General features: G+C 36.5%; 1 protein-coding gene across 1 annotated transcript; it reads left to right on the top strand.

Annotated features, from left to right (window-relative positions):
* The first annotated feature begins 1,220 nt into the window (after window positions 1-1,220).
* On the top strand, window positions 1,221-5,817 carry LOC123560583 (uncharacterized). The gene is made up of 5 exons (XM_045352749.2): window positions 1,221-1,724; window positions 2,614-2,742; window positions 2,989-3,103; window positions 3,334-3,444; window positions 5,525-5,817. The coding sequence occupies exons 1-5, from the start codon at window positions 1,518-1,520 to the stop codon at window positions 5,659-5,661; spliced, it is 699 nt and encodes a 232-aa protein (XP_045208684.2). The 5' UTR covers window positions 1,221-1,517; the 3' UTR covers window positions 5,662-5,817.
* Window positions 5,818-10,599: the final 4,782 nt, after the last annotated feature.

The following is a 10,599-nucleotide window of genomic DNA, read 5'->3' on the forward strand; positions in this document are numbered from 1 at the left end:
AGCCAAATATATGTTATCCTCTTTAAATAAAGTTGTTGTTGTTATTATTATTATTATTATTATTATTATTATTATTATATTGTAACTTGTGATAAAATATAATTTACATTGTAAATGGCAATGTTTTATAATACTATAATATGAATGCAACTTTGAATCACAAGACCTTAAGCTTGAAGTTTAAAATTCAGGGGCTTAGTTAGGCAGAAAAGGAATTGTAGACCACTGTCCAAGGAGGATGTGTCATGCTTCTACAAAAAAAGTGTAGACTAGTGTGATTTTCATTAATTATAAAAACAAATCAGTGCTTTTGCTGTATATAGTTACATTATGAACATAGTTGACATGCGACACACATTTTTGATAGAAAAATGTATTTCATTGCATTTTATACATTAATAAAATTATGCAACATTGTGACTTAATATAGAAATAGAAAGCTAAGTCATCAAAACTGTGGACTTAAAGAGTCAGAGCTGTTGACATATACATGTGTAGTTAGTTATACTTTGTACATAATGTTAAAACTCTTAAGAAATAATGAGTATTTTAACAGAAACACTCTAGACTATTTATAAGTAAGCTTTAGAATCAAAGTGATTTTTTACATTTCAACAGGTTGACTGTAAACATTATGCAGTACTGTTCCTTTAAAATTTAAAACAATCCGGCTTTGATGTGTTCAAATGTTAAATCAGTTTGTTAACTGTGCCGTGGAGGTAATATATCTATATTACCTCTACGGCTGTGCACAGTTATAACAAAAAGTGATATGTTTAATAATTACAGTTATGTATTAAAGTATTACGTATGTTTCCCTTTTTCGCAGTTTCAGAGCTCAAAAATAATTGATTTAGTATCTGAGTTACACTTGAACCTATATGACAAGTTTTAAGTTACAAGTACTTTTCCGTATGTCTATTTCAAAATTTTTAGTTTACATTTTAAATGTATTTTAATTCACAAGATATCATAATAACTTTGATTTTTTAATGACTTCACTGATGCTTGAACAGAGTCGTTTCAAATTCATGAGCTATGGCATTTTATACTGTATGGTAACACAATTCCTTCTTACACATTGTCCAGATTTGACCACTGTGGTAATCTATAGCCCTACTGCACAGTAGCTCGCTGAATTAGTGTAAGGTACTAGAAGGGATTTCAAAGAAAATGATAAGATACCGCAAGTAATACGATACCTAAAGACGTTTACGATTATCCCTAATGACCCCCGAAATCTAGGTTCCCAGCTGGATTCCAGTTCTACATGGATAAAGAAAGTCGTGTAGTATCAGCAGTCTTGGGAATAAGGATAAGGATTTCGTATTTATGGCAGTGTTTATTGTAATTAGTGCACACACATTGGGATTACAAACACACATTTGATTGCAGAATCCAGAAAAAGAATCACCCAAACCGGCGTTTAAACACTTCAGTTGTGAATCAATTAATTTAAACTGATTGAAATATTGGTAAATACAAAACAAAAACAAAAACAAAACAAAAAAACAACAATGTCTGAAATGCCAGGAAAAGTCAGAAAGAGACGAGGACCTTATGGGAAACGATTATTGGGTTTAAGCCAGTCGAACAATATAGGTTTAAGCCAGTCGAACAACACAGAAAAAAACAATGATGTGGATCGTGTAACGGTTTTAAAGAGACTTCGAAAAAAACTTGAAATGTCTAGGAAACTAGGAAAAGAGAACGAACTTGACCAGGTAAATATTTCTGAGAGAATTTGATTATTTTCTTACACGATGCAGTATTCGGACAGGTTCGTCAGACATCGGTAGTTAATCGGTAAGCTCCGACTTCTTTATGAAACTTGGCGTGTATTTGATTGGTAGACTAGCCACTAGACTGATAATAAATATATTTCTACATTTTCCCTTTTTTTGACGAATTCAATTTCATAGAGACAAAAGCCAGTCTATTTTAGAGATTTTCACAGAGGAATGATGTTGAATGATATTGGACATAGGATATAGACTGGCTCAGTTCACTTCGTTTAATCATAAAAATGTAAAAAGATATATCATGGTCTAGGAGCTAGCCTATTTGATTGGCTGCCGCTGATGTGGCCTTCTGCAATCAATGGTCGGGCGTTCTGCCGACGGAGCTCGATGCGTTCACGTCTAATTATTTGAGCCGCGCCATGAGAAAACCAACATAGTGGCTTTGCGACCAGCATGGATCCAGACCAGCCTGCGCATCCGCGCAGTCTGGTCAAGATCCATGCTGTTCGGTAACGGTTTCTCTAATTGCAATAGGGTTTGAAAGCGAACAGCATGGATCCTGACAGTCTGGATCCATGCTGATCGCAATGCCACTATGTTGGTTTTCTCATAGCGCGGCTAATTTAATAATGGTGGCGATATACTGCAAGTGTAAGCAACATACTCGCATATATTTTTGTAACGTAAAACAATTGAGCGACATCGTATCAATCTGAAGTAAATATCATGTTTACTAATTTGTTGGCATCGTTACAGATAAAAGGGTAGCCGTGTAGCTTGCATTTTTACCTAACTTAAGTCTTTTCCTAATGATCGTAACTAGACCTACAATAAAACATAATATTTTAATATTTTTTTACAAACGTCACAGAGGTCACCACAAGTTCATACAGCACTACCAAATCAAACACATACAGCACCCGTACACACCAGTCCTCTACGACAGTCTCCAAGGAAAATACTTAACATGGAGGAACCACTCGTACCATCTCTTGACGAGGTAATATTTTCTTCTTAGTGCAACACAGTTTAATTAAATCCTGTTTATCTGAAGATTTATTTCTCATGTTTGTCTTTTTCTGTATTTAGACAGTTTAATTACTACTTGGTATGTGGTAAAGAGAGTACATAAAATCGAACATGAATGGGATTGTCCTGTTACATTAATTACTCTTGACATTTCTCAGAATTTTATTTATGCATTGTCTAAGTTGTCTAACTTGACTTTTCTATGGATTTTTTTCAGAATGTTCAGTTGATGAACAACATTACAATTTCGAGGACAGTCCTCCGGAATGCTCATCAGGCTGCGCTCAAACACTATAAGCCAGCATTCACTCTGATGTCAAAGCTTTTGACAGGTAATGACAGTAAAAAAAAAGGCGTTGTCTATTTTTTTATAAACAGTCTCATGCTTTTAATCATTAAAAGTAATTGTTAGGTTCTTGGAAGAAAATTCATACCTGTGTTAAAATCCTACTATGGCAGAATTTTTTCGCTCATTAGTCACTTAAAGAAGTAACAATATCCGGACTTAGACGATTTTATGTATACCTGTTCTTTTATTTTATAAAGTGGGTGTTGTCTTCAGGTCTCTTTACAACCCAGGAGTTGGCTAACTCGAGAGGTCTGGGGATTGGATTTAAGAAACCAGGGGATGATAGACCAGCCTTAGATGAAAAAAGGATCGAGGCCTGTAAAGGTATGTCTCTGGTTTCAAAATATTTAACAAGAGTTGTCCGTAAGACAGCGCGCTCGACTTTTCTCAGTGCTCGACTCAAAATTAGAGCTTTGCCAGTAAAAACTTATAAAACTTTAAACAAACATTCTAAGATAAAAAGGGCCATAACTCTGACAACATTCAAATCAAAGTTATTATGTCTCCCCCAGGAGACATATTGTTTTTGCCCTGTCCGTCCGTACGTCACACTTCATTTCCGAGCAATACCTGGAGAACCATTTGACCTAGAACCTTCAAACTTTATAGGGTTGTAGGGCTGCTAGAGTAGACGACCCCTAATGTTTTTGGGGTCACTCCGTCAAAGGTCAAGGTCACAGTGGCCTGAACATTGAAAACCATTTCCGATCAATAACTAGAGAACCACTTGACCCAGAATGTTGAAACCTCATAGGATGATTGGTCATGAAGAGAAGATGACCCCTATTGATTTTGGGGTCACTCCGTCAAAGGTTAAGGTCACAGGGGCCTGAACATTGAAAACCAGTTCCGATCAATAACTAGAGAACCACTTGACCAAGAATGTTGAAACTTCATAGGATGATTGGTCATGAAGAGTAGATGACCCCTTTTGATTTTGGGGTCACTCATTCAAAGGTCAAGGTCACAGGGGCCTGAACATTGAAAACCATTTCCGATCAATAACTAGGGAACCACTTGACCCAGAATGTTGAAACTTCATAGGATGATTGGTCATAAAGAGTAGATGACCCCTATTGATTTTGGGGTCACTCCATCAAAGGTCAAGGTCACAGGGGCCTAAACATGGAAAACCATTTCCGATCAATAACTAGAGAACCACTTGACCCAGAATGTTGAAACTTCATAGGATGATTGTACATGCAAAGTAGATGACCCCTATCGATTTTGGGGTCACTCCATTAAAGGTCAAGGTCACAGGGGTCTGAACATTGAAAAACATTTCCAGTCAGTAACTTGAGAACCACTTGACCGAGAATGTTGAAACTTAATAGGATGATTGGTCATGCAGAGTAGATGACCCCTAACAATTTTGGGGTCACTCTGTGAAAGGTCAAGGTCACAGGGGCCTGAACATTGAAAACCATTTCCGGTCAGTAACTTGAGAACCACTTGACCCAGAATGATGAAACTTCATAGGATGATTGGTCATGCAGAGTAGATGACCCCTAACGATTTTAGGGTCACTCTGTTAAAGGTCAAGGCCACAGGAGCCTGAACATGGAAAACCATTTCCAATCAATAACTTGAGAACCTCTCGACCCAGAATGTTGAAACTTCATAGGATGATTGTTCATGCAGAGTAAATGACCCCTATTGTTTTTGGGGTCACTGTGTTAAAGGTCAAGGTCACAGGGGCCTGAACATTGATAACCAGTTCCGATCAATAACTTGAGAACCACTTGACCCAGAATGTTGAAACTTCATAGGATGATTGAACATGCAGAGTAGATGACCCCTATTGATTTTGGGGTCAGTCTATTAAACGTCAAGGTCACAGTGGCCAGTTCATGTAAAATCATTTTTTGGAAATAACTTGAGAACCACTTGACCCACAATGTTGAAACTTAATAGGATGATTGGACATGCAGAGTACATGACCCCTATTTATTTTGAGGTCACTTGATCAAAGGTCAAGGTCACAGGAGCCTGAACAGTGACTTGAGAACCACTAGGCCAAGAGTGTTGAAATTTAGCGGGATGATTGGACATGCCAAGTAGATGATCCCTATTGCAGAAATATGAGCCCCCTTCAAAAGATAATATGTCTACATATGTATCTTTTGAAAGAGGCTCATATTTCTTTACATATTTTTTATGCATCTTTTGAAGGAGGCTCATATTTCTTTACATATTTTTCATTTTGAAGTCATCTAGGATGAAAACAAGGCCATATTTTTTGTCCCAGGTCCGATACTTGTGCCTGTGGTTTGAAGGTGTTGTTGACACAAGCTTGAAGCCTTTTCTACCAGCACTAAGTTTACTTTTTAGATCTACATTGTAATTTAAATGTTCCCCTCTATTATGTGTATATTTTTACAGTAACATAATATTGTTTTTTCAGAATATGTCTATGGCTGGATGATGGGCATGGGTCTGCCAGAACCTTTAGAAAGGGAACTGAACTCGGCAGTAACACAGCAGACTGCATATGCAAGAAAAAAACTTCAAAAACAACAACACTTTAAACAGTGGAACTAAATAACAAAAAGTTGAACTGAATAACAAATAGTGGAACTAAATAACAAAATAAATAACAAAAAGTGGACTTAAATATCAAAATAGATAACAGAAAGTGGAATTGAATAGCAAAGAAGAAAATGTTATTGTGTCGAATACAAATAAAATTGAAATCAGCTTTCATTGTTTCATTTAGTGTTTACAAAGCTCTCTGGATAACTACTTTTTTTTCAGAAGAACCTGACCAGCCTAAACAATTTTTAGCTCACCTAAGCACTGCCTTTTGGTTGCCTACCAAAATTGTTCAAATTATGCCCCTGGGGTGAAAAGAGGCCCCACCCCGGGGGTCTCAAGTTTTACATAGACTTAAATAGGATTTTTTTTTTAAATCTTCTTGTCTGAACAATGCTGAGACTGCAAGAACTAGGCCTTTTGATATTTGGTAGGTAGCATTGCCTTGTGATTCTCTATCAAGATTTTCATATTATGCCCCTAGGGTGAAAAGAGTTCCTGCCCCGGGCGTCCCAAGTTTACATAGACTTATATAGGAATTTTTTTTAAAAATCTTCTTGTCTGAAACTACAAGGCCTAGGCTTTTGATTTTTGGTATGTTGCATTGCCTAGTGGTCCTTTACCAAGACTGTTCAAGTTATGCCTCTGGGGTAAAAAGAGGCCCTGCCCTGGGGTCCCAAGTTAACATAGACTTACATATGAATAAGCTTTTAAAAAATCTTATCGACTGAAAGTTCAAGGCCTAGGCTTTTGATATTCAGTTTGTAACATTGCCTATTGGCTCTCTAACCATGCTAACAAGATTGTTCAAATTATGCCCCTGGGGTGAAAAGAGGCACAACCCCATGGGTCACATAGTTTTTTTATGAGTTATATCAGAAAAATACTTCAAAAATTAACTGATCATATTTCCTAGACTGTTTAATTATAGTTACCATATGACCCCAAGTAACTGGGGGTAGTTTGACTGTAACCTTGACCCACTGACCTACTTTCTTGTTTTTTAAGATACAGCCTTGAAATTTGGATGACATGTACAGTTTTGCACACCGTTCTTAAAACTGATTTTCAATGACCTTGAAAATAACCTTCTGACCTACTTTCTTGTTTTTTAAGATACAGCTTTGAAATTCGGATGACATGTGTAGTTTTGCATGCTAACCCTTACAGAAGCAAGCCTCTGTGGCGTACATGCTGCGTATTTGCTGTGTATATGCCGCGAACACAGTAGTACGCCAGAGGAGTACATTTTACATACACCGCATGCCGCGTACATGCCGTGTACTATTTCGACAAGTACACAGCATGTACGCAGGAGGTCACTAGTACACTTCAAGTACGCAGCACAGACTCTGAAAATTTTAGGAGTACACTGCATGTACGCAGGAGAGACTTGTACAAGAAAATAGTACACTGCATGTACACCGCAGATACTTTGAAATTTGTGCAGTACACTTCGTATACGCGGGAAGACTTGTACAATTTCTTTTGGCATTTATACTTAGTTTTTTTTTTATAAGTTAAAGTCAGAAGTAAACTTCATATACGCGGGCGGGACTTCATGCAGGAAGGATTTGTACATTTTTTTTTGTGGAAGCAAGAACTTGATTTCCGAGTAACTTTTATCTTAATAGCATAGAATAGTTCAGATTACCGGTATTCTGAACAATAAAAATTTGCCAAACTATTTGCAATGTTCATTTGTGAAGCTTACATCTTAGTGATTTCTGAGCTGCACCTTGCATGCAGTGTAAAAATATATTCTTTTTCGTTTTGAATTAATCCTGGAGCTTTCTAACTTGGATAATTGAAAAGCCTTATTTGAACTTCGTTGCATTACATTTTGTAATACATGAAATAATTACCAAGATAATGCCTCAACAGCGCCCGAATGAGAAGAATTAATAGCTCTCACTGTTATTTGAATACTCTTAAGCAAAACACCACTCTATCATGTTTTATAAAGGCTTTAATGCTCATTATGTTAACTCATTAAGGCCTCACCAAATTAAAAAGTTGTTCATCGGATTTGCCGCTCGTATATTTTCGGAACGTTTTTGGCTAATTGCGCTTGCCCCATTGGAAAAAAGCAATACAAAATTTTTTGGTGCGCTACTTTTTACGGACGTTAAAGTGTATAAATGCTTATATAATTCCAGTCCTAGATTGTTCTCAGATGGATTTTAATCAAAATAAATACATACTACGCACACATCGTCTATAATAAATCATAACACTTATATTTAGTTGCATTAAAATTGTTTCCCCTTGATGCAGTTACGCCATTTTCTTCAAATGTTTACCAAATTACATGCTACAAAAATTGATTTATTATATTGAAAAGTGGATGGAGAAAAGCATACTAATTTATTTGATAACATCAATCTACATTATTTTGGTAAGGGTAAATACTTATTGATGCATGTCACTTATCTTTTTTCTGTTTTTTTCTGTCCAAATGATCAGCATTTGCATACGAAAGTTGGTGGGGTAAGGAATTTACATTATCACAGCAGTTTCGCCACAAGAGTACACAGCATGTATGCAGCAGGAGTACACAGCATGTACGCCGCAGGACTCCAGCCAGGAGTACACAGCATGTACGCCGCAGGAGTACACAGCATGTTCACCGCAGGAGTACACAGCATGTACGCCGCAGGGGTAGTACACCGCAGGCTCATTTGCATGTGAAAAGTGTATGTGCCGCGTACATGCTGCGTACTATTTCTCGCATACTAAATTCCTCCAGCGTACATCCTGTGTACTTTGTAGTCCACAGCATGTACGCAGCAAGTAGTACGCGGCAGAGCTCATTTGCATGTCAAAAGTGTACTACAAACGTACTATCGGTGTATGTGCGGTGTATATCCTGCGTACTATTGATTTCAGTACACAACATGTACGCATCATATACGCTGTATGTACACAGCAAGAGTACGCAGCAGGCCTTTTTCTTCTGTAAGGGAATCTTTAAACAGACTTTCAGTGACCATCAATGTGACCTACTGAATTACTTTCTTGTTTTCTAAGCTACAGCAAAAGTATTTGGACCACTTGTAATATTTATTTTTACAGATTTCAAAAGTAATCTTGTATAATCTTCACCTTGACCCACTCTCCTAATTGTCTTGTTTTTAAAGCTTTAGCTAAGAAATTTTTTCAAGCAATTAACTCTACTCAGGTGAGCGATACAGAGCCATCATTATTGTCCTCTTCTTTCAGTGTCAACTCTAATTTGTTGTGACTATGTGACCATAATTGGTCAACTGCTTCATTTAGGTGAGCTATTCTGATCACATTCTTCAAGGCAAATTTCTTATGCAAAGAAAACAAAAAAACATCTAGTCTGATTTTTTTTCAGAATTCCATGTCAGAAAAAGTCCATGTGGCATCTATGTTTCATTAGGGATTTTTGAAAAAATATTCCATACGGATTTTATTCAAGTCCATATGGGTTTTACTGAAAAGTCCATGCGGAAATGGAATATATTCCATGTGAAATTATTCAGTATTCCTTTTATAGAACCAGAAAATCTTTAAAAAATCCATACGGAATTCAAATAAAACTCCATATGGAAAAAAGAAGGTCTGCATGGAATATCAGTCCAGGATTTTTAAGATTCCATGTCATGTGACAAGGACTTATTTACATATTTCGTTGCTATTCTATGTCAATTGTTACTAAACATAGACTTCCATGTAACTGTAACAGTTAGGTTTGGACATGGATTCCACATGGACTGCAACAACTTATTCAAGGTTAGTTCCATCTGTAGTCCATGTAGGATTTTTCATACAGGATTATTTCATTTCAATATCTCAACCCAAACTAAACTTACTGTACTGAAACCAAATCTTGATGCCACCATCCGCAACTTCGAACTAGGTGTGTACCCCCACCCCCCACCACCCTTGTCTCTGTACATGTTTTCATGATTCTAGATAAAATATTTTTAAGAAATACACAGCACAAACTTTTAAGCACTATACATGTATTTGTAATACCTCCCACCAGACTCTACCCCTTTCAGTGGTCGAGTAGTGTCACGTGGTTGCCCTCTATATTTCAATAGAGGGTCAGTGGGTGACCCTACATGAGAATTGCAATTCAAAATGGCAGAAATTTTCATTTTCAATATAAAAATGACGACAAAGTAAAAGTAATTACAAGAAATTTTGTTCATTAATAAATTTTGTTATCGAATTAAAGCAAAATATTTCTTCTTTAATTATGATTTAACGTTTCATTATTTAGGTTGACTATTCAATGTATGAGGGAGCTATCCTACTTGCCTGGGAGAAGTAATTAAGTGGTCTGTAAAACAAATCAATTATTGGGTTTTCACCTCGCCCTCTATAAAGCATACTGACCCTTCATATTTCCACAGAGGGTCAGTAACAAACCCAATAATTAGTAGTGTATTTTTCACTAAGTAAACATGGTAAAGGACTGTAACTCTGGCCTAGCTGAGTGAAATACCAGGTGGACAACTACACATCTATATATTAATCCTCTAATGCACATTTTGAGATACATGGAACACAAACTTTTATGTTTTGACTAAGTCAAGGGCCATAACTCTGGTCTTGCAAAGTGAAATAAAAAGACTAGGCTGCACAAATTCACATGCTGGATAATATTCTTACATGGTTTCTGATGACTCTTGGTGAAATATTTTTTAAGATACATGTATATACAACACAACTTTTCAAGTACTTTTGGCATATTTTTTTCAGTATGTCAAGGATCATACCTCTGGTCTGGTTAAGTAAAATCCAAAACAGAATGCCAGGTGCGCAACTTTATATGCTATATAACAATCCCGTAATGTTTTATGACTCTAGGTCAAATACTTTTTTAGATACATGAGACACAAACTTGTATGCCCTTCATGCATTTTTTTGATAATCAAAGGATTTTTGAGATATGTGCATCACAAACTTTTA

This window comes from Mercenaria mercenaria, chromosome 10, assembly GCF_021730395.1.
Source record: "Mercenaria mercenaria strain notata chromosome 10, MADL_Memer_1, whole genome shotgun sequence".
In the NCBI taxonomy this organism is placed as follows: domain Eukaryota; kingdom Metazoa; phylum Mollusca; class Bivalvia; order Venerida; family Veneridae; genus Mercenaria; species Mercenaria mercenaria.

Excerpts from the sequence above, each read along its gene's own strand:
- LOC123560583 (XM_045352749.2), top strand. The coding sequence starts at position 1,518 with ATGTCTGAAATGCCAGGAAAAGTCAGAAAGAGACGAGGACCTTATGGG. Across the intron at positions 2,743-2,988 it reads TCGTACCATCTCTTGACGAG|AATGTTCAGTTGATGAACAA; the intron begins GTAATATTTTCT and ends GATTTTTTTCAG. Across the intron at positions 3,445-5,524 it reads AAGGATCGAGGCCTGTAAAG|AATATGTCTATGGCTGGATG; the intron begins GTATGTCTCTGG and ends TTGTTTTTTCAG.